This window comes from Chrysochloris asiatica, unplaced genomic scaffold (assembly GCF_000296735.1).
Source record: "Chrysochloris asiatica unplaced genomic scaffold, ChrAsi1.0 scaffold00078, whole genome shotgun sequence".
In the NCBI taxonomy this organism is placed as follows: Eukaryota; Metazoa; Chordata; class Mammalia; order Afrosoricida; family Chrysochloridae; genus Chrysochloris; species Chrysochloris asiatica.
The window spans coordinates 6,127,553-6,151,689 of NW_006408596.1; the positions used below are offsets into that span (position 1 = coordinate 6,127,553).

The 24,137-nt window shown below is 48.9% G+C and overlaps 2 protein-coding genes across 2 annotated transcripts in view; one reads left to right on the forward strand and one right to left on the reverse strand.

Annotated features, from left to right (window-relative positions):
• Positions 1-430: 430 nt before the first annotated feature.
• LOC102814712 (chromosome unknown open reading frame, human C12orf43) lies at positions 431-11,128 on the forward strand. The gene is made up of 6 exons (XM_006865500.1): positions 431-581; positions 4,962-5,004; positions 5,321-5,419; positions 9,482-9,555; positions 10,275-10,365; positions 10,804-11,128. The coding sequence occupies exons 1-6, from the start codon at positions 431-433 to the stop codon at positions 11,126-11,128; spliced, it is 783 nt and encodes a 260-aa protein (XP_006865562.1).
• Positions 11,129-12,898: 1,770 nt separating this feature from the next.
• HNF1A (HNF1 homeobox A) overlaps positions 12,899-24,137 on the reverse strand; it is a 29,328-nt gene continuing 18,089 nt past the window's right edge. Inside the window, exons 2-10 of the mRNA XM_006865430.1 lie at positions 23,139-23,338; positions 20,965-21,151; positions 20,293-20,534; positions 18,492-18,643; positions 18,185-18,386; positions 15,947-16,120; positions 14,386-14,507; positions 14,168-14,312; positions 12,899-13,091 (exon numbers count right to left, since the gene is read on the reverse strand). Coding sequence (XP_006865492.1) covers positions 12,964-13,091; positions 14,168-14,312; positions 14,386-14,507; positions 15,947-16,120; positions 18,185-18,386; positions 18,492-18,643; positions 20,293-20,534; positions 20,965-21,151; positions 23,139-23,338 — 1,552 coding nt within the window. The 3' untranslated portion in view covers positions 12,899-12,963. The remainder of the gene's footprint in view (positions 13,092-14,167; positions 14,313-14,385; positions 14,508-15,946; positions 16,121-18,184; positions 18,387-18,491; positions 18,644-20,292; positions 20,535-20,964; positions 21,152-23,138; positions 23,339-24,137) is intronic.

Genomic DNA, 24,137 nt, shown 5'->3' on the forward strand with positions numbered 1-24,137 from the left:
CTACCAGCCGCTCCGCGGGAGAAAGATGAGGCTTTCTACTCCCGTAAGGATTTACACCCTCGGAAACCCTGTACAGGGTCGCTATGGGTCGGAACCGACTCGACGGCACTTAACAACAACACCAGCGACCCTGTATAGAATTTCTGAGCAGTGGGTGTCGATCTTGCGGTTCAGTAGTGCTCATACGACAGCGCCACACCAGCACTCAAATAGTTCTCATTTTCCTAACAGATCTAACAGATCTCTCAGGTTTCAGGATTACATACACCCACCCACTCTATCACCGCCGTCCTGAGAGGTCATGGCCAGTGGTGGCCTGAGCCTGGAACTACAATACCCACAATGCCGTGTATTTCCCGGTTATCGTGTAAGTTCATAAAGAAGAAACGCCAGTGAGGGAGCTCCCCATAAAGCTTTGCGGCAGTTCAAGATGGCGGCTCCCAGGGAGGCTGAGAGTGATTCCGATAGCAGTAGCAGCGATGCGGAGGAGCTAGCTCGATGCCGTGAAGCGGCGAAGCCGGCCTGGGGCTTGGAGCAGCGCCCAATGGGTCCGGAGAATCCTAGAGCTGATAGAAGGCTATGCTCGGAGAGGCCGGCTGAAGAGCGTGAGTTCTTCCTCTGGGGGCTGAGAGGATGGTGAGGAGTTACTGGTATTCGAATTCATTCATGAAGAGAGCTCCAGGGACTGTGAGATTCGAATTCAAAACTTGGTCAGGTGCAGTAGAGAAGACAGTTCTATAACTCCAGTCGGGAATACAAGCTTTTAAATGTCTTTTGAATCCGCTTTGTTCTCCATCCTGGGCTCGCCGTCATCACCTCTCCATTTCCCTGCCTCGAACACATGTAACACATCTCCACATTTTTTGGCAGCTGCAGTCTCACCGTATTTGTTGTTCCTCCACTTGAAACCGTTCTGTGACTCTCTATTGTCCTGGGGATACATCCATTAGCCTTTGACTGAAATAAAACATCTCCTTCCTTTATGCATGTGGGCAACAACCCATAGAAATTTGGCATGTATTAAAGTTTAAATTTTAAAGCATCTGTCTTGTGGAAGGCTGCAGATTACAGGGGGAACCCTAACTACATCTTGAACCACCATTCAGCCTCCATTTGAGTTCATTCTGATCATTACCAACTATGTCGTTGCTTTGCCTTGCTGTGGAGTTGGTTTCCGAGGCTGTAAATCTTTACGGGAGCAGAAAGCCTCATCTTTCTCCCGCGGAACAGCTGGTAGTTTCCAACAGGACCTTGAGATTAGCAGCCTGATTCCTAAGCACTACACTACCAGAGCTCCATTACTTTGCCTTAGGACAGTGTTTTAAAAACTCCCCCATTACACTCCCAGCAAGCAGCCGTCTTGCCCTCAAGGAACTTGCCTGCTTAATGATTTACTCGTGCTGATCACCTGCAAGTTGGGGCCCTAGGATCACACACCCCACCATCAAGTAGCCAAATGTTCAAACTGGAACAACCCCAGGACCAATCTCATAAGCTTTTTAAAACTGCAGTTGTGTTTGTTTGTATCCTGGTCATGGTCCTTTCCCTGTCTGCTGCACTGATGAATTGATCCACCACCAAGCATGATTTTGTGACAGATTCTTGTCAGCTATAATGAGCCACATGGCCATGAATCCTTTGGACACCCTATGGTTTCATGTGGATGGTTTAAATCATCTAGATGATTTGTCTTTGTGTTGTCTATGTCCTGCTTGAGGCTGACTAAGGTGGAGGGAAGGGTGTCTCCGGAGTAGAGTCCTAGTGTGGTGCTGTAGGATAAGCACTGAACTGCTGACCTCAAAGTTGGGTTCAAATCCACCAGCAACTCCTCGAAAGGATCGTTATGAGTTGGAACCAGCAGGATAATGCACTGGAGCTCAAGGTTGGCAGTTCAACTCCACCAGCTACTCGTCAGAAACAGGGTCACTATGAGTCGGAACTGGTTCCACGGCACTTAACAACAACTAACGGGTCTCTATAAAATACGTTTGAATTTGGGTTTTTTCCCCCTAGAGTAGCCTATGCCTGTTACTTTGTTCCAGCAGAAATCACAGAGTCTTATTTCACCTGACAGTTGTTACAGATATTTCAAAATAGCATTTTCTTCACAGTTGATGTCAAGTGTCATCAAGTTAGATCCAATTCATAGCGCCCCTGTATAGGGTTTCCAAGGAGTGTCTGGTGAGTTGGAACAACTCACCTACTGTTAGCAATCCAGTGCTTATCCTCTGTGACACCACACCAGGACTCCCCCTTTCACAGTAGAATGTTGTGAAAAATCATTTATGCATTTCTACATTTTAAGATTGCAGTAGTTTTTAGATTTCCCTATTGTTATTGTCAAGTGTTGTCAAATCGGATCTGACTCAGAGTGACCCTGTAAAGAGTTTCTTAGGAGCATCTGATGGAATTGAACTACCAACCTTGCAGTTAGCAGTCCAGTGCTTATCCTACAGTAACACAAGACTCCGACTTCCCTCTAGATCTTATTTAATTAATACTATAATAAAGAAGAACATATATTAACATTACTAACTTGGTATTGTAATACTATGATAGGGATCCCTGGTAGTATAGGGGGTTACGCATTAGGCTGCTAACCACAAGGTCAGCAGTTCGAATCTATCAGCCATTTTTTGGAAGATGGATGAGGCCTTCTGCCATAAAGATTTACAGCCTCGGAAAGTCTAGACAGGATTGCTATGAGTTGGAAGCAACTCCACAGCACACTACCAATACTATGATGACTGCATTTCAGTGTCATTGGCTTTCTTTGTAACAGTATTCTGACAATGGACGCAGGCTTAAGCAGACAGTCAGAGGAGACCATGGCAAAGCAAGATGAAGAAGCTCTGCGTTCGTTGAAAAGGACTTATAGCCCCTTAGTGATCTAGTCCCTGCTTGCCTCTCACTAGTCACTCACATCTGGTCACTCTTACTGCAGTAACCAGATGTGGGTTCCAGACCACACTGTGCCCTCTCATCTCTGCAGTTTTCCGTGCAGGTGCTGTTGACAGATTTGCCTTTCCATCTTCATCCTTCACTGACTGTGAGAACTTGGGCACAAAACCAAACTCTCACTGTACCTAATTGTTCTCACCTGTAAAGTGGGGGTGTGGTAGTACCTAACCCATACGATTGAGATGTAATGTAGATGATGCATCTGTAGTAACTGGCACATAGTAAAGGCCCAGTAGATGTCAGCAGTTGTGTGGCTGATCTGTCTAGATGGACTGCTTTCCTCCCCTACTTACTTCCCACTCATCCTTTAATATCACCTCTTAGGGAAAGTTTTTCCATCCCCCAAGTCTAGGTTAGACACTGTCTTTGTGTCACCTTCATGCTTCGTGAGTGTCCTTTCATGGCTACTGATTTCCTTCTTCCAACATTTGCCTCTTCGCTATGTTCCTCTCGTCCCTGCGTCCTTGATGCTTGGAGTTAATCCTGGCCTATCATTGTTCTACAAGTGAGTGATTCTGTGGTGGAAGCTTCTTGAGGGCTGGGATCTGGTCCATCCCTTCACCATGGCAACCCCAGGGTCCAGCACCACCCAAACCACTTCATCGAGTCCATTTTGACTCATAACAACCCTATATAGGCTTTCTGAGACTGTAAATCTTCACAGGAGCAGATAGATTCGCCTTTCTCCTGCGGAGTGACTGGTGGGTTTGAACCTCAGACCTTTCCGTTAGCAGCCCAATGCTCACCCCATCACACCACCAGGCCTCCTTAGGGCCCTGTACCGTCCTCAGGGAATAGTTGTTTTCATTAGTGAACTTGCCTGAAGGGCATCTCCGGTGAGTGAGGGGGTTTGCTTCTTTGTCAGAATGAGTTACTAGGTGGCAACTTGATATGAAGTGCCAGCTTGTATGTGGGACCTGGACAAGTAGCATGACTTCTGGGAGCTGCCTTTTCCTCGTCTGTAAAATGCCTGACTCTCAGGGCACGTGTGAGACTCAAACCGGAGCAAGCTTTGACCAGCGTATAAATCCTCTGCTGACCAAAGTAGCTATAGCTGCTCATAATCAGTGCCATTTATTGTGTGCCAGGCAAGATACTGGACACTAGATATGCATTCATAGATGATTTATGGGTACTCATAGCCACCCTGAGTTAAACACTCACTTTGAACCCCTGTTCTAAACACTCGCAGGTCCTAAATGTGCCAGGCAGGCTCCTGGTGCTCACAGGTGCTCTTCTCTCTGCCTGGTCTGCTCTTTCCCGTCTGTTCCAGATGAAGCCCACCCTATCTTTGACATAAGTGATGCCTCCACCCAGTATCCTGTCTTCCTCCCCTGCTATGTTTTTGTGTTGCTTGTTAACATGTAGTGATAAAGTTTAAGTGAAGGTTTACAGAGAACATTAGTTTTTCATCTGGTGATAACAAACAACCTTTCTTAAAAACATCTAATTTCATATATTTTACTTATGCATGTGTGTTCATAAGTTCCATGAGGGCAGGCGTATTTGTTAACTTGTTCAACTACCACATCAGGCTAATAATACTAGACATTCGGTATTTGGTGGAGTATTTGATATTCCGTATTTGGCCAGGCATCCCCAGTGTTTTTGTTTTTAACATGGCTAATCCCCTTCTTCTCTGCTCCGTAGCTCTATGCACACAGTCAGGTACAGAGTAGGCACTCAAGACTCTCTGGAATCACATTGCACCTTGACTTGCCTGTTCACTCTGGTGGTTAAGAGAGGGGCTCTGGAGCCAGCTGGCCAGGGTCCGCCTCCAAAATCTGACACTAAATAACTATTTGACTCTGGCTGAGTTGTTTTATATCTCCTCGCCTCAGATTCCTCTTCTGTAAAATGGAGCTAACCCCTGTTTTGGAGTTCTTACATAGAGATAGATAAATTGTACAGGTAAATCACGTGATGCTGTGCCTGGCCCACAACACATGTTGTTATTGTTCATGTTTCTTTAAAGGCCTCAATTTTCATTATCTCCACAGATGCTGCCAGTAACCAGTTGCCTGCCACCAAACCAAGCCTCAGGTACCCACTTTGGTTCAAGTTTCATTCACATAGTAAATAACTGACACACACACACACACACACACACACACACCCGTTGTGTGCCAGATGCTAGGCTGTATTTGTTATTAGTTGGTATTGAATCTGCTCCTACTCATGGTGACTTTTATGTCTTAACGGAATGCAACATTTTCTGCTTCTGTGCTCTCTTTTAATCTGTTGTTGTGACTATGAATGCTAGGCGAGTCCTCATAATAAACAGAATATTTATAGTCCCTGCCTTTAAGGGGGCAGCTTGTGAGCTGGCAGGAGTGAGATCCTTTTGTGTATGTTGTAGGCATAAGGTGGATGAGCATGAACAAGATGCCAATGAGCTGCAGACCACCCCTGAATTCCGAGCCCACGTAGCCAAGAAGCTGGGAGCCCTACTGGACAGGTAACCAAAAGCACACCTTCTCTTCTCCTGCCTTTGTCAATACGAACAGTATGGTTACACTGGCTACGAGCTCACTGCATGCCAGCAGGCACTGTGGCAAGTGCTCGTCACACATGATCTTGCTACACTCGTAATCACGTGACCAGGCAGGCCTCACCATGGCCTTTATTCTCTAAATGGGAAACATAGACTCAGCGAGGGAAGAACTTGCCTGAAAGTCACAGAGAATCGGCGGCAGACCTGAGACTCAAACCCATGTGTGTCTGACTGCATAGCTCATGATCTTTCTCGTGTGTGTGTATGGTTTGGGTGAAAGTTCACAGAGAACATTAGTTTTTCATCCAACATCCGTACACATTTTGTTTGTGACATTAGTTGCAATCCCATCAATGTAGCTGGGTTCCCTGTTTTCATTTGCCCACCTTTCCTGCCCCTTCATGCCCTTTGAACTTTGCTTTTGGGCAGATGCTGTCATTTGGTCTGGCATGATTTGTTCTGAGGAGCACATTCCTCATAAATGTTCTCGTTCACTCTACAGGCCTCTCTGTTGTTTGTGGTCTCGGAGGGTGGGCTCACTTCTGGGTTTCAAAGCTGTCTAATGACCCTCGTCTCAGGGCTTGCACGTGTCTCTATTAGCCGAGTAAATCCAGTCTCTTCAAACTTTGAATTTTGTCCTACATTTCTCTTCCACTTTGTTCCAGACCTTCTATTGTGACCCTCATCAGAACAGTCAGAGCAGTCACCATCTTGTTCCTGAGTCTTTGATTTTCTTCACTTTTGCTCCTGACGGGAAGAGACTAATAGTTGCGTCTTAGATAGCCACTCATGAGTTTTTGAGATCCCAGCCACTGCTCATCAGAGTAGGGTGCAACACATTGTCTTTGTGGACTGTGTTGTGCCAGTTGACCTAGATGTCTGCCGAGACTCATTCCCACCAGCTGTTTGGTTATCAAAGCCCATGCTCTTCACCACAGCATTATCCCATAAGGACAAGAGAGGAGCCCCAAGGAGCAAGAGCTCTTTCCCACCAGTAGAGGGCAAGAAGCAGATGTAATATTTTAGGGCAGCATGTCAATTCTCTTTCTTACAGCACAGGTTGAAATACGGTCTAGAGATTCTGATTGGCTACCTAAAGTAGTTGCCAAAGGTTACAAACCCAAAGTTTGGCTCTAGGAAAAAGGCAGCCTCTCTGTGCCATTGGAGATTGAGATTCCTAATAGGATATTGAAGGCTCTGGGAATTCCTGCAGTAAAGAGACATTGTTTAGTCCGTCATTTCTGCAGCTCATGAGGCCAACATTGTCTTTGCTCAAGGAAGACCAGTCAGCACACCGGGGAACACAGTTGATATAATCTGGTCTAGCGCCATGGTTTCTGTTGTTGAGACCATATACAGCAGAACCTGCACCAAGCCAACCTTTTCTACATGTGGAGTACAGTGACACTGCTGATATTCTCCACATGCAGCCATTATCACCCTCCTTTTGAACATAACTCACTGAACCCTTAAGGCTCCTGTCTTAGGTTTTGAGTTGCTGTGACTCTGATCCCATGTAGATCCTAAAAGAGCATAAAGCTCCAGGCAGATCTGTTTTATCATTTAAGCGAAGAAATTACTATTTAGTTATAATTAGACTTCAGGGGCTATTCTTGGTTTAAAGCTAAAAGATGGTCTCAGGGATCTAGGTTCGGGGGGGGGCGGGATTTCCATTCATCGTGGCACCGGAAAGTTAGGAGTCCATGGCTAGGCTGACCCATAGACTTAGGCTGACCCCAGCACGCAGAGCTAGCAGACATGTTTAGGAAGGTCAGTCAGGGTTTTGACCTGTGGGAGCACCATCTTGTCTTCAGGCCTATCCATCTTCATAGTGAACAAGACCCACTTGACATTACAGTGAGTTACAATGGGGCGTTTCCCCTGGTTTCCCCAAGGGCTTTCTAAAAAGGTGGGTCTCTTGTGTTAGATCACAGCTACTCATCCTCAGCACTGTTGACACTTTGAACTGGATACTTCTATGTGATAAATATAATGGGCTAAATAAGCATTTCTTTGCTATCCACAAGGTCGGCAGTTCAAACCCATCGGCCGCTCCACAGGAAAAAGATGAGGCTCAAGATTTGCAGTCTCCAGCTCTAGGGAGCAGTTCTAGTCTGCCCTGTAGGGTCGCTGTGAGTCAGAGTGGACTTGACTACAGTGGGTTTGGTTATGCGTTGTAGGGTATGTAGCAGCATCTCTGGCCTCCTCCCACTAGATGCCAGTAGCATGCCCATGCCCCTAATTGTGACAACCAAACATCTCTGCAGACATCACACAGTGTTCCCTGGATGAGAACCACCATGTTAGCTCCCTGGGTCAGAGTCTCCACTCCCTCTCCTGGATTTGCTTTCCCGGAACAGGACGTCGGAGGGTGCCTTTGGCGTATATCGGAAGATGTTAGGAGAAAGGACTTGGTGCGCTGCCGTGTTTGCTGGAGGACATGACTGAGAACTGACTCCGTGTGGTGCGCAGTGATTCTGGCATCAGCATCCCAGAGACTCACTGTCTTCGTTCACTAACGCTGCTATGGTACAGATGCCACAAGTGGGCGGCTTTGAAGAGCAGGCGCTTGTTTTCTCACAGCTCAGGGAACTAGAAGTCCGAACTCAGAATGTGGCTCGAGCGGACGTCCTTCTTAGTCTTATTTCATTTCTAGTTACCAGCAATCCTTGGTGTTCGAGGGTTTGTGCATTCATCTACCTACATCACCTTCAGATACATTTGGCTCCCCCTGTAGCTGCTTGCTTTACTCTGACTAATCTGCATTTTAGAACTCAAAGTGATTGGGTTTAGGACACACCTTATACTGACTTAGCAACATAACACACAAAAGAAAACCCTGTTCCCAGACACGATCACAGCCACAGGTTCAGGGCTTAGGAGAATCCAGCACACATTTTGGAGGAGCACAATTTAATCCCTAACCCATGCATCTCTCTAGAAGCACTGAGGGTTTCCAGTTTCCTCTGAAATCCCTCTTCTTCTGGAGAGATATGGCTTCTTCTTAGGTTACAAGTCCTATGGAGCTTGCTGCTGATGTTGATGACAAGAATCCTCTTCAACAGTTTCCTAGCGGCCGCATCTTGAGCACCTGCTTGTGACCAGGCTGGTCACTAAATGTCTGATGTCCCATTATCTCTGTAATCATCATAACAACCCTGAGACTTGTCATCTGCTGATGTTGTTAGGTGCCGTCAAGTCAGTTCCAACACATAGTGACCCTGTATAGGGTTTCCAAGGAGCAGCTGGTGAACTTGAACTGCCAACTTTGCAATTAAAATGGACTTTGCAGTCCAGTGCATTAACCCACAGTGCCACCCCAGGATCCCTGCCATCTGATAGCTTTTTCAGTGTTCAGCTGAGTAACAGAAGCTCAAAGAGGTTAAATCATTTGCAAAAGGAGGCACAGCTAGTCAGTGAAAATGCCATGGTTGTATCTTTGTCAGTCTCCTGGTTGTGATATTGTACAGTGGTTATTTATGCTCCGAGTTACCATTGAAAGAAATCTCATCAAGTGTATATTGGATTTCTCTGTATTACTTCTTACAGTTGCATGTGAATATACAGTTATCTCAAACTTTAAAAAGCAAAACATCAGCAACGACAAAAAACCCACCTTGGCCCTGTTTTGGAGACTGAACTCTGAACCACTTCTCTAGACTTACCGCGTTTCCTTTTTCATGCTTGCTGCTAGGGTGCTCAGAGAAAAATGTGTGCTAGCCAGCAACTATATTGGACTTCTTGAACATACTCCCAACTTCTTTTATTCCCCCTGCCTTGTTTCAAATTGCATTCATCATACTGTACTCTGATTATCTCTAAAATGTCTCTCAACCCTTTCTGGATTAAAGTAGAATTTAAACAAGTAAGGCACTGCAGCCTTATTAAGCTGGTTGCGATCAGTCTGTTGTGGCTGTAGGCAGTAGAATTCATATTTGTTTAAGATCATGCCCCTAGTTATCTAATTAAAAATGTGTTTTGCTGCCAAAAATCTCATTCTAAACCAACTATTTCCTCTCCCCTTAGCTCCATTACTATCTTAGAAGTGGAGAAAGAGCCAAGAAAGGCCAAGGTACAGAAAGCTGCCTCTGAGGATGATGGTGAGTCGTTAAATAAATAGTAACAGCTCTCATTTATTAAACACTTACACTGTGCTTGGAGCAAGAGCAAGCTGAGGCAGCCTGCCCCTGCAAATTACAGCCCCACAAACCCTTGGGGACAGTTCTGTCTGGTCTTGTGGGGTCAGTATGAGTTAGACTTGACTGGTCAGCAGCGACTTTGTGTGTGCCTGGTGCTGGGCAGTACAGCTTGGGTACCATTTCTGTCACATGCTTAGCCCCCACTGTGAGACAGGTATGAGGGCGCTTCAAAAAATTAATGGAAAAAAATCCATTCTCTTTTCATTTTTGAAGCCCACCTGTATTACGAATACACCATTTTCAGACAGGACAACAGAGGCTCTTTCCTCACGTGACCTTGTAGGTCTCACCCTGAGGAGCTTCCAGAGCCTCACCTGTGTGTCTGTGCCCCCTACCTGTCAGCTGTCACTCTGGAGGCTGCTGTAGGGGCTCATTTGTCAGCTCCCTCTGAGGGCTGACTTCTCTCCTGATCTGGCAGCTAGCGTTCCTGCAAACACCCTGTGCTCTGGCTCCAGGAAGCCCACTCCCATGACAGCACGTCCTTGTGTAGTTGGGTGATAGCGATCCCAGGGCTTTGTCCTTGGGACTGGGAACTCACTGAGGGCAGTAGGGGGCAACCTCAGTATCTGGGAGGAGGGGTTGGCATCCAGGGGTGCTGACCCTGCCCCCTTGAACATTAGGCTTCCGCCTTTTCTTCACGTCTATCCCTGGCAGTCCCGAGAAGCAAGCCCCCTCACAGCCCCGCCGGAAGCGACCACCCTCCAGCTCCAGGTGAGCTCTCCACCAGACCACAGGCGTCCCTCTTTTATTCCTCTGTCTTGACTGATACATCATAATCACCATGTGACCCCCAGCCAGGTCTAGGGCAAGAAAGGGGCCTGTCCAGTAGCTGGAGAACCAGGGCATCCAGGCGGGGTGGGGTGTGTGAAGAGGTAGAGTGAAGGTTTACTGCAACAACCCGACCTCAGGTTTGCCCCCTGTGAGACCTGGGCTCTGTTCAGCCCATTTTATAAATGAGGACACTGAGGACCGGAGATGTCACTTAATGAAGTCACATGACTAGTAAGTAGAAAAGCCAGTCTTTTACCCCAGAGTCGGCCTCACTCTCAGGGCTGAGCTCACTGCATCCTTCTGGTGGCTTGGAGAGAGGAGGCCAACTTGGCCTCTGCATTCCAGTTGACCTGGGCTGCCCCTCCCAACCCCTTGCAGCAGCGAGGACAGCGATGAGGAGTGGCAGAGGTGCCAGGAAGCTGCCGTGTCCGCCTCCGACATCCTCCAGAAGTCTGCCATCCACAGCCCCGTCGTGGTGGAAAAAGAGGTGAAAAAGAGGAAAAAGAAAGCCACAGACAAGACCCATGCCAGCTCAGCCACCGCCACCGCCAGCAGGGCCTCGCTGCAAACGCACAAGAAGATGCCAGCCACGCTCACTGGGGACTCAGCATCACATGGGACCAAAAAGAAGAAAAAGGCAAAAACCAGTGAGCCTGCCCACTTCCAGCCATCAAAGAGCACAGCCACCGTGCTTGCCAACTGACCCCAGGCTGTGGGCATAGGAACCACCAGCTCTGAGGACAAGGTGATTCCAGGCCCATACCTCCCTCCGAGGTTAAAGCCTTGGCTGGTGTGTCCAGATCCTCCCTGTGAGGCCCTGATCATGATTGGGGTTTGTCCAAGGGCTGGGAGAACAGAGTGGTTGAAGAGTCAGAGATTGATGCAAGGCCTCTCTTCTCATACTGAGGGCTGGGGCAGACCTGTGGTGCCAGAACATTCCATGGCCTCTGAAAGAAGGAGCCTGTGGTTACTGACTGCCCAGTGGTCACACTTCTGTCTCCCTAGGGCTGGCTAAGTGAACAGATGAAGAGAATTCATTCTCCTTCCCCTGCCTCCTCAGCTCAAGTGTGAGAAACATAATCTTTAGAAAATGAGTTTTCTATTTCTTCCCCAGCCCACATAGACTTGATACAACGCTGTTTAAAAGGGAGTCTATAGATCGTTCCCTCCTGGTTTTCCAAAATTTTCCTCCACTACGTACATGAATATACCACATACCATCATGTCTCTGAGCCAACCAGGTTATTGAAAATAAATCAATGTGGAGCCCAACACTTAGCAAGCAGTCTGGTGTTGTGCATCCTTCAGCGCCAACTCTCCATGAGACCTTGTCAGTACGCACGCCACACACATGGAGCCCTCCTGCCCACACCCCCACAGTCAGGGCTGCAGGAGGCGCTGGACTGCCTGTGGATGATTTTGTGACAAGGAACAGAAGCCCACGTCTAAGTCTCACTCCGACATCTTGCTTCCAAGATACAGCCAGGCCACAAAACCAGACACGGGTACGAGGTGGAGTGCACTGGAGTGCTTCTCTCCTCGGGCCCCGGCTCAACCTGATTACTGAACAAACACGCTGTTTTCAGTACTTTTCTCGTTTGCTTTACTGAATGTTAAATAATTTTACCAGCCCGCCCTTAGCTGGTTACAAGCTGCAGGGGGCACTGGCTGTCCCCAGGCCCCTTCCTCCAGGCCCACTGATGTCCATGTCATCTGCAGCTGCCCCAAGGAGATGAGGTCCCATGTCCCCTGGCCTCAGACAGGGTGGCATGAACTGGCTGCACCTCTCCCTACCTCTCCTCCAGCCACCTTTCTAAGCTCCCAGACCTCCTTCTCATCCGCACCGTGAGCTCCTCCCTACTGGCTTCCCCTCCACCCTTTTGGGAGCTTCAGGCCTGACAGCCTCTCTCAGCCATTTATCCCCCAAACCAAGACAAGGTCTGCGGGGCCCCCAGAGTCAGAGAGCTGCTTGCATGGTCTCCAGCTGGCATCAGGAGGTATGAAGTTCAGGGGAGGTCCAGGAAAGGAAGGTGATGGGAACAGGAGGAAACAATGGATTGGGGCCAGAGCTGGGGAGCCCAGCCCACCTTCCCTGTTCGCATGAGCTGGCTTGACTTGGGCACCTGTACCAGAGGAACCTCTCAGGGAGTCATGTGGTGGGTAAATCAAGAGCTGGGAGGTGGGGAGAAGCAGGGCTGGAGTGGCCGGCTGGGTGATTGGGTCACAGGAGCCCTTGGAACATTTCACCCCAGGGGCAGATGACCTAGGGCCTCTCCACACAGGCTGTGTCCTGACGAGTGTGGCCCTTCAGGGCCCTGAAGCTCTCCACCGGCCCAGGCTGAGCATTCTGTGTCCCCGACCAGCTCTCCACAGTCAACTGAAACAGCCTCCCTCTGCCCACAGAGCAGGATGGGGACCAAGGGCAGCAGCCCTGTGGCACCAAGAGTTTAGCGCAGATGTCCTTCAGCCGGGAGCTGCTGCCCTCATTACCCCACAAGCAGACTGTGCAGGGGGCAACCTGGGAGGCGATTGCCGCGGTTACTGGGAAGAAGAAGCCATCTGTGTAGAGATGAAGGTCTCAATGACACCATGGTTGGTTGGCAGCAGGTGGCTGTGGCCGTTGGTGGAGTCGGAGCTCTGGTACAGCACTAGGCTGCTGGAGGACACTGCAGAGGGAACAAGGCTGCTGGCTGCCCCGCCAAGACCCCCCATGCCCACCCTGCCTGCCTCACCTCACAAGACAGGAACCCCAAAAGACAAACCTCTGTCCTCAGCTCTTACTAAGGCTCCCAGCCACCCAGAGACTGGCTCTTTGGAACATTCTAGTGGGGGTGTTTGAAAAGGCCTGGAGAGATGGTTAAGAGAAGGGGCTTTGAGATGAGACCGGGTTCAAGGCCTGGCCCTGCCACCTAAGAACTGTGGAAGGGGATGCAAGTTCTTGGCCTCCTTGATTATCAACTTTCTCTTCTGTACAGTGGGGGTGACACATGCCTTCCAGGCTTCTGCCAATGCAGAGGGCCCTCCCTAACTGCTGCCCCAGGACTGGTTGAAGAAGCCTGAGGCTTAGAGAGAGAAAGAACTTGTCTCATGTCGTATAGATAGTGAAAGGAAAGGTCATACCCAGCGACCTGGATCCAAAGTACCTGCTGTTGGCCACCATGTCAGACTGTGAACTTGGAATTCGTGGACCAATGTGGCAGTTTAGAGAGCCCACGTTCCATTGTTACTACATGGGAATAGGAGTCCTTCTTAAAACCTATTTGGCAGCTGATTTTCCAATAGAAGCCCCTGGTGGCATAGTGGGATAAAGTGCAAGGCTAGTGATTCGAGCCCACGAGTCACTCCGAGGGAGAAGGATGAGACAGTCTACTCCCATAAAGAGCTACAGTTTCAGAAACCTTAGGAACAGTTCTGCTGTGCCCAGCTGGGTCACTGAATCAGAATCAACTCGATGGCAGTGGGTGAGTATGGTGGTGGCGTTTTCGCTGTTTCCAACTCATTTAATAATGTTAAATCAGAGTAAAACCAAACATGTCCCTGAGTCACCTCTGGTGACTTTAGCCTTTTCCCAGTAGAGGCTAGCGAGGCCCCGCCCTGTGGATTTATACCCATTTGGAACGTCACGGAACCAGGCTGAGCTCAAGCTCCAAAGCCTGGCCAGCTCCCTCTCCTTTTGCCCCTTGTCTGCTGCCCTGTCCCTCGGCTGGGACGGCGAGGCTGAGGGGCAGAGCGGACCACTTACCTGTGGGGCTGCTGCTGAGCCGGTGGGTGGGCTGCAGGTGCTGGATGCCTGCAGGGTCCTGGCTGGGGATGTGGATGGTGGTGGCCTGGGACACTGACGTGTGAAGCCCAGACTCACTGGAGACTTCTGCCTCTGAGGTGAAGACCTGGAGGCACAGAGCAGCCACCTGAGCCCCTGGGTGTAGGGTAGGGTAGGGACGGGGTAGGGCCTGGCCTTACCTGCTTGGTGGGCGTGAGGCTGGCGAGGGCGCTCAGGTTGGTGGTATCGGTGATGAGCATGGTCTGTGGCAGCAGGCCTGTGTGGGTGTACTGGGCTACCTCAGGCTTGTGACTGTAGAGAGCTGGCCAGGAAGAGGGGGGAACGATGACACTAACCTGGCACCCTGGCCTCTTCCTAGAACCTCTAGGCTGAGCACCCTACAGGAAGTGGCCCGGTGGCTCTGGCTGGTGAGGACCCAGCAGAGTTGAAAGAATGAGGCCGAGGTTTAGGTCTCTGCTGATTTCCAAAACTGGGAGTTCCAGGGAAGGCCAGGGGCCTGCTCAACCAGGAGCCCAAACCCAGCTTCTACCAGCCAGCTATGAAAGTGCCTGGGAGGCATGGATATGGATGCCTTAAAGGATAGGCAGGTAACCCCATTAGTGGGTGAGCCGGGCAGAGGGCAGTAATATGGTCCACTCCAGGACACCTCTGAAATATACCCAACGTTTCACCCTAAGCCCCCCGCCATGCACACATACACACTAATAGAGCAAAAATAAACTGTGTTCATGTTAACAGATAAAAACATTACCACATAAGTTCAGACACTTCCAAGCACATATCCAGCGTTATACACAGATCCACAATCCCTTAGAGCCCATTCCGACATTCAGGGAACTTCCAAAACCAAACCATGTTCATAAGGCGGCACTAGGACTCATTTGGAGGCCTAGTGCGGGTTAATGGTGCTGGACTGCAAAGTTGATTGAAACACAAGGTCAAAGGTTCAAGTTCACCAGCTGCTCCTCGGAAACCCTATACAGGATTGCTATCCGTTGGAACTGACTTGACACTTAACAACAACAGTGTCCATTTGGCTACAAAGCCAGACCTGTGAGGCCATAGGAGTCATACCTACTCCTAGGAAACAGTGTTTTCTTTCATGATGTCAAGTTCTGCTTGGGGGTGTTGTGTCTTCTACGAGGGAGCTTCACAAAGCTCATGGAAAGTTTTCATTATTTTTTAATGCCATTTTTCACGAACTTTTGGAAGCCCCCTAGAATGGTATATCTACCTTACTATCCTGAGTGATGCAAAAAACAGTTAACATCTTGGCTGCAGATCCAGAAGTGCCTCTGAACAAAGGTCTGGCAGTCTGTTTCCCCAAAAACTTAGCCTTTGGAAACCCTATGAAGCACGCTCTACTCTGACACTCTGGGGGTTGCTATGAGTTGAAGTTGACAGCAACGGGTTTTGATTTACTTTTCAAAAATCGGAACAATTGTGAATTCTAAAATACAGATGGCCCCCAACGATTTCAGAGGACTGTGGCCTGTATTCCCACATACAGATGTGTGCACACTGTTCAGCACATAAAAATGCAGTGTGTACCCATCTATTCAACAAATACACGCTCACACACATACACGGCTACCACGGATGCACAGTGACACATGGGGGCTCCACAGACACCCTCAGTCACAGAAACATGCACACGCCAACAACAATCACAAAGTGGCATGTTCACTCAGACCCGGCCCCTCCCAGCACCACCACCAGAGTGGGGCAGGGGTTGCTCACCGTGGGGGCTCTGCAGCTGGGCCATGGTGGCCATGAAGGGGCTCTGGGCCACGTGGCTCTGCACCGGAGGCATGAGAGACTGCTGGTAGGACGGGTGCAGCGGCTGCAGCGTGGTCAGGCTGCTGCCCATGCTGTTGATGACCGGCACACTCTGCGCCTGCGTGGACGCCAGGCCTACATGGGGAGGGCAAGAGTCAGCGTATTCCCTCCCCAATACTACCTCCCTGGGCTGGAGGGACCACCTCTTCCCACATCCCAGGAGTGGGGAGAGGAGCTGGTCGGGAGACAGCCCTGAGCCTCTAGCCAGTAACTGGGAAGGGAGCAGAAGAGGTGGATATTGATTCATTCATTATTGTCAAACTGGGTTCCCTGGAGTCTTGGGGTTCCACAGAAGTGCAAGGGCTCTAGGCTGAGTTCCCTGCCCCCTCTGCAGCAGCTCCCTGTCCGTCTTACATGTTGAACTCCTGCATAATAGTTCCAACAAATAAGGACTTTCATGTTGCAACAAATTGTTGCTAAGTGCAGTTGAGTTGGTTCTGACTCATGACGGCCTTAAGTACAACAGAAGGAAACACACTGCCCGGTCCCACGCCAACCTCACAATCATTGCTATGCCAGTCCACCTCGTTGGTGGTCTTCCTCTTTTTCTCTGACCCTCCACTTTCTCTGACCCACCAAGCATGATGTCCTTCTCTAGTAACTGGTCCTTCCTGAGAATGTGTCAGAAGTATAAGAAATGAAGTCTGGCCATGCTGGCTTCTAAAGAGCACTCTGGCTGTACTTCTTACTACACAGATTGGTTTGTTCTTTTGGCAGTCCAGGCTACTTTTAATATTTTCCTCTAATTCCATAACCCAAATGCATCAATTCTATGGTCTTCTTTATTCACTGTCCAACTTTCGCATGCATATGAGGTTACTGAAAATAAGATGGCTTGGGTCAGGCGTACCTTAATCCTCGGTCTGACATCTGTGCTCTTGAACACTTTAACGAGGTCTGGTGAAGCAGATTTGCCTAATGCAATATCTCGTTGGACATCTTGACTGCTGCTTCCACGAGTGTTGATGGTTGATCCAAGCAAAATGAAGGCTTTGACAACTTCAATCATTTCTCCATTTATCTTGATGTTATTTATTAGTCCAGTGGTAAAGATTTTTGTTTTCTTTACATTGAGGTGCAACCCATACTGAAGGCTGTGGTCTTTGATCTTCATCAGTTAAGTGTTTTAAGTCCTCTTTGCTTTCAGCATGCAAGATTGTATCATCTAAACACTACAACCTAGAAGACTTCAATCCCTCTTAACATTGCTTTGTTTTTCCTTTCTAGGCTGCTGCTGTATGTATGTTAGCACTGGACTGCTAACCACCACAAGGTCAGTGGTTTAAATCCATTAGTCGCTACTTGGAAACCTTATTCAGGGTTGCTATAAATTGGAAAGGACTCCACAACACTTAACAACAGGGCGTTGTTACTTATGAGTCATGATGGCACTATGGGTGTGACATTGGGTTGTTAATTACAAGGTCAGGAGATTCAAACCCAGCAACTGCTCCAGGAAAAGATGAGGCTGTCTTTACCTGTAAAGATTTATGGTCTCAGAAACCCTATGGAGCAATTAGTTCTACCCTGCCTGATAGGATCACTGTGAGTCAGAATTAAAGTGATGGCAGTGAGATGCTGTTTTTTAAGGTGCTCTGGTGTCGTAGTGGTTACGAATCAGGCTGCTAACCTCAAGGTTGGCAGTTCAAAACTACCAGCGGGTCCATGGGAGAAAGATAAGGCTTTCTGCTCCCATAAAGAGTTACAGCCTCGGAAACCCTGTACAGGGTCACCAAGAGTTGGAACTGACTCCACGGCACATAACAACAACATCATATGACTTATGTGAGTCTTGGTGTGGTACTGTAGGATAAACACTGGACTGCTAATCACAAAGTCAGTAGTTGGAACCCTCCAGCCGTTCCTTGGATTGCTGAGTCTGACCCGACTTGACAGAACTTAACAGCAACGTATGCCTCATGTATTGTGTCTGTAGCTGCTTCGCCACTTGGGCTGAGACGTTGGTCTGGCCTGTTTTCTCACACTCCCTAGTTGCCTAGTGCCTGCCACACTTGACATATACATATGGTCTGAGTGAATGCATGAGTCCCAATGGCTCTTCAGCTCCTGGAGCCTGCAAGAACCCTTCCCCACCCCCATGCACACCCCCAGGCCTCCCACTCATCCCCACCTGCTTACCGATGACCAGGGTGGAGGCACCCGTGTTGGTGAATGTGGGGCCCAGGGAGGCAGGTTCACCAGGCCCGATGGCCATGACCCCAGGGAGTGAAGCCATGATGAGGTTCTGTGTGTGCTGGTTGAGGCCTGGGGAAGCCTGCTCCAGGCTGTGCAGTGCTGTCAGTGTACTGACTGGGGGCAGGGGGCCCCCTGTGGCTGTGACCTTTGAACAGAGACCAAGCTGAGTCAGATTGGGACCCACACTGCCTCCCTGCTGACCCCAGTAGTCTCCCAGCCAAGGAATCTTCTCATAGGTGATGACACTCACCAGCTTGGTTTCAGTGCTCAGGAGGCTGTGGCTGGGCTCCAGGCCCATGGGGGACACTGGGTGCAGGGGAGTGGACACCGTCACCAAGGGACCACCACTGCTGGAGGGCACTTCTGCCGCCTCACTCGTTGCTGACTGCCCATACCGCACACCTGGAATGGGGTGCAGTGTGTGGCCTCAGCACCCCACTTCCCACACCCACCTCTGTGACCCATGTCCTTCAAAAGTGCCTGGCTTTGCTTAGGCCAGGCCTTGTGTAGGCTGCTTGCCGTTCCTTGAAGGCAAAGACTGCATTTATTAGCGCCATGCCTCCCACTCCTAGTGCAATTCTTGACATGCTGTAGGTACTCAATAAATAAGACAAAGTGAAATTTAACAGTTTTTAAAAAGGCATTTGTAAAACTGAACTTCACATCCAAAATCAATCCTATCCCTTCTGTATACAGGGTTGATAGGGACAGGCAACTTAGACATTGGCCAAAGTGGGAGGGGCTACAAAGGCACAAAGTGACTGGCTTACAAGTTCTCAAGAGGGAGTTTAATTTCAGAGTATGTGGGGAAGGTAGAATCCCCACTGAATAGTTCTCATCTTGTCTAGACAGATCTGGTAAAAAGCTATAGGGATAAGATTGTTATGATTCAATAGGGAGTAATTGTTATCATGACTAATTGCGACTGTCATAATTATGGCAGTCAGTCCAGAAACAGAGAACCTTAGGACCCTCGAGGGAGAGGAGCATGGGCAGAATGTGGGACCCTATCCAGAGGAGTGACACCAGAGATGGAGGCAGAGATGAGAGCATAGAGAGAGAGCAGCTGAGGATTCTAGACTCATGGGAAGAGAAAGACTGCGTGCTGGCGGCCAGGTGCTGGTGGCCAGGGGACAGGCATGCAGAATGTGTCCTTTGGTTGTTTAAATGATTTTGTATTTCTGAGTGTTTCTGTGTACATCCTCCCCCCCCCCCAAAAAAAAAAATCATCATCAAAACAAAGGGAATAGAAGCAAATACTGTTGAATGATGATGCACGGAGGAGATTGTAATCATTGCAATGAAATGATGAATGTAAAACTGATATTCCCCCATGTAAACTAATCGCTCAGTTCCCAATAAAAATTTACCAAGAAAACGCGTTCTTAAAACTGAACTGAGGCTAATGAAATCAAACTGGAGTGAACTGAGTTCAGCAGAAGAACTGAAATCAGTTGAGTTGAGCTGAGTCTAGTTGAATTGAATTGAATCACATCCGATCATATTAAATCCAATTGAATGTAATTGAATTGCATTTTGTTAAACTGAATTAATCGGATGGGAATCAAATTGAATTAAGTTTGTACTAAATTTAAATTGATTTAGATTGAATTATAATGAGTTGAGTTTAATTTAATTGAGTTGTCTTGAAACGAATTGAATTGATTTGACCTGGAATGAACTAGGTGAGTTGAAGTAACCCAAATCAGGTTTAAGTGAATGGAATGCTGTAGTGTGAATGGGGTGAAGAGAAGTGGAATTGTTGGAGTGGAGTAGATACAGTGGAATGAATGGAATGGATGGAGTAAGTAGATTATTGTGGAATGGGTAGAGTGAAGAAGAGTAGAATGGATGGAGTGGAGTGGAAACAGTGGAATGGATGGAGTGGAGTAGATACAGTGGAATGGATGGAGTGGAGTAAATGGATCCAAGCTCAAATGCCGAGAGGTTTGAGTGGCTACTGCCACTGAGGCAAACCTCCCCATCTCTCCCACCTACCCCCATGTCCCTTCTAGAAACTTCCCCAGCCCCTGTACCCACATAGCACTCACCGTGGACTTTACTGGGGGAGAGGGCAGGTGGGGGCAGGCCAGGGGAGCTGTGGGCAGGCAGCGTAGGACCTGGGCCTGGCCCAGATGGTGGCCCACTGTATGTGTCCATGGCCAGCTTGTGCCGAAAGGCTTCTTCTTTGCGCCGGTTGGCAAACCAGTTGTAGACACGCACCTCCGTGACGAGATTGGAGCCCAGTCCTTGTGCCTGCGATGGTGATACCCCTCTCTGGATGCACTCCGCCCTGCAGAGATGCCCACTGATGAGCCTCCTTGGCCAGGCTCTGATGTGAGAGAGGGTTCTAGGAAGGCAGGCTCTACCTCTGTGATTGAGGGTGGTAAGCGGGGTTCCAATCCCAGTTCTGCTCTGTGACAGTGGGCAACTGGCTTAGCCTGCCTGACCAGTCTCCATTCATAAATCAGCAAAATAGCCACAGGGTTATAGTGAAAATGAAATGAGACACGCAGCTACCCAAGAGATCTCTTGGGATGAGGTGGGAGGAGGGATTGCTAGGAATGGAGCTAGGTCCAAGACACTGAGCAGAGCTGAGTTGAGTACTTTCAGTTGTCTGGCTCAGGCTAAGCCAATAGCAGGAGCTCTCCTCCCTTCCGTCCCCAGCCTTGTCCCAACCCTGATCAAATCAGCACTGCAGAAGGCCCGGCCAGCCATTGTACCTGTTGCATTCCTCCACCAACGCCTCTCGCTCCTCCTTGCTGGGGTTCTTTTGCCTTTCATAGGCCTGGAACAGGATCTGCTGGGAAGCTGGACCCCACTTGAATCGATTCCTCCGCCCTTTCTTGGTTGGCAGCTCATCGCCGGTGGGCTCTTCAATCAACCCACCCTGTCCTGCATGCGTGAACTCTGCAGACACAAAGAGCCATAAGCAGGGCCCTACCCACTCCTACTGTCCCACATCAGGTCACCTGCTCACATCCCAGATTCTCATCCCCAGGGTACTGAACTATGGATCTTACCACTAGAATTTAGAAATCCTCTAATCTAGTGATAACAAACACACAACACAGCACATATACCATTACAGTATTAACCTGTGCAGACATTACTAATCAATCCCTGCACACTTTCCTACTGAAGATTTAATTTCCAACCCTTCTCAAGAGAAAACTCTTAAGTAAGCATTAGCAATTGTTCAGATTTGGCATATTTGCTATCCCCAATTTACAGCTGAGGCTAAGGGAGGTTAAATGTTTTTTCAGTAGTGCAGAAGCATATACCATATCTCCTGGGAAGATTCAGAGCTATGTTCAATTTTCTAGACTTGGAAACCAGCCTTAAAATCAGAGCGTTGGCCAGGAGTGAAGAGAGACAGACGATCCTCATCAGCTGGTTCCACTTTATTGAAATCAAGTCTATCAGCTGAACCCTGGGCATGGCACCACTGGAACAAGGCAAACAAGTGCCCAAATATTTTTATGCGAGTGGATGAAGGAAGATTCTGAGTCCAGTAAGCAGCAGGAGAGCCCTTAGCATCTGACTGCCGAGAGGCAGAAACAGATCCCTGTGCTTGGGGGAGAGGTGTGATTAAACCACCAAAAGCCAGCCTTTCCTTGCCAGGCTCTTAATAGCATGCTTCGCCCAGATTCCAACATCCTCAGCAGCTGCGGCGTGAACACCCACTCACACTGATTCTCCATATGCCATCCTGTCTTACAAGCCATACCCTCAGCATGGCCCCAGGCTGAGGGAAACCAGACCAAGAGCTGGGGTATAACACCAGAAAAAATTTAAATTTTTCAACATAAAAGAAAAACATTGGGATTTATTCGTCTCCACTCTGGGTAACAAACTGCCCCATTCAAATGTTTCTTATGTTTCAATGAATCTCTTTGGTTTTTCACTTCAGAAAATTGCCCTGTCATTGTGATCAAACACAAGGTAAGCCTATGAAACTTTCGCAACCAAGAAGCCTCTGAGGAGATACAACAATTGTGTGTGATGTGTTTTCAATCACATGGGGCCTAGAGCAGAACAACAATGGGGGTGGGAAATGAGGAGCTCTGAATAAAGTATGTTGCTGGTAAGTGCCATCCAGTCAGTTTTGACTCATAGCGTCAAAACCCTGTATAGGGTTTCCGAGGTGTACCTGGTGGGTTTGAACTGTTAACTTTTTATTTGAAGTTCAGTGCAGACCCTGCAGCGCCACACCAGGAGTCCTAATGAAGTCTGGGCTTTAGTTACTAATGTATCAGTTCATCTTGGGTTAGTTCATTTCAGGTGAGATCTGTAATGCTGGTTTGTTCATTGTGACAGATGGAATGTACTAGTTAATAATGGACATTCAGGAGACCCAAGTTCAGTGTCCCTTATGCGCAGCACCACCCCATCTACTAATGGAAGCTTGCATGTTGCTACGATGCTGAAGAAGTTTCAGTAGAATTTCTAGACTAGGACAGACTGAGAACCTGGCGACCTGCTTCCAAAAATCAGCCAGTGAAAGCCCTATGGATCACAATGGTCTGTTCTCTTTGAGCCTGGGAGCATAAAGTTGCCATGAGTTGGGGGCCAACTTGCTGTCAGCTGACATCAAGATGTTGTCATCACATGATACATGTCCCACAGTGTCATAATCATCTTTGCTCCTTCCCCATTCATCAGGGAGCTCTTGGAGAACTTGGTTTCTCATCTTTGGATGCTCAGCTTTTACCCTTCTGCCTTCCCTTGGAGTGCCTTGAGCAGAACAGATAATAAATAAAATGTTGGTTGAGTCCCGCTGACCTCTCCCTGCCTGTCTGCGTAATGGGAGTGATAAAGCGTCCAGCCCCCACCCACGAGTTGCAGAGATTCTTCAGCCCCTGCCAGGGAGGATGAGGCTGCGGTCATTACTTACGCTGGGCCACCTCTCGCTGCTTGCGGACGTACCAGGTGTACAGGGCAGCTCGCTTCTGTGTCTTCATGGGGGTGCCCTTGTTGAGGTGCTGGGAAAGGTGGGACTGGTTAAGGCCAGTGGTGTCAACCACCTCCCTCTGTGGGATGTTGTGTTGCTGCAGGTAGGACTTGACCATCTTCGCCACTCGCCATGGGTCCTCCCTGGAGAGAAGGAAGGGCCTGTCAGGGGGCTGCCCAGAGAGCCCTGCCAACCCTGCAGACTGGACTGGGGGTCCTCTGTGCTAGGAGGGATGGAGATTGTGAATGGAAGCAGGCATGGAACCCAGAGGCAAGCACCCAAACTCAGGCATGGGGAGGGTATGGACCCAGAACACGGAGACAGATGTGGACACGAGACAAAGGTTTAGCACCAGAGACACAGATGGAGACATGAATAGAACAGACTCTCACAGGAAACTGCAGCAGCCAGATGAAGAGGGAGCTTTCGTGTCTCTAAAGCACCTCTCCTCATCCTGCCTGGAATTGTTATTGTGGCTGCGTTTTATCCTGTGAGAAACTGCAAAGCCCTTGAGGACATCAACTGCCTGAGCATGCAAAAGTGGCCTGAGATCAAATGATGTCCTTGGTGCATGCGTGAATCAATGAATGGGCAGGTGGATGGTCACATGGCTGACCTTGCAGAGCTTCTTCCCACCTGAAGGGGTCTAAGTCAGTTTGTCAGGCAGAAATCACACAGGGACAATGTCTCTGCACATCTCTGCATGGAACCCTGGGCATGAGCAGGGCAGGCAGCCAGTGCTTCCGCAGAGCCCCAGATGAAGGGCTAAAGAGGCCTCGGACAAAAAATGTGTGTGTGTTGAGCACATAATCCCACCTGTTAGGAAGTGCTGTCGAGGCATAGCAACCCTGTATAGGGTTTCCAAGGAGCAGCTGGTAGGTTTGAACCACCGACCTTATGGTTAGCAGTCCAGTGCTTATCCTACAGCACCACACCAGGACT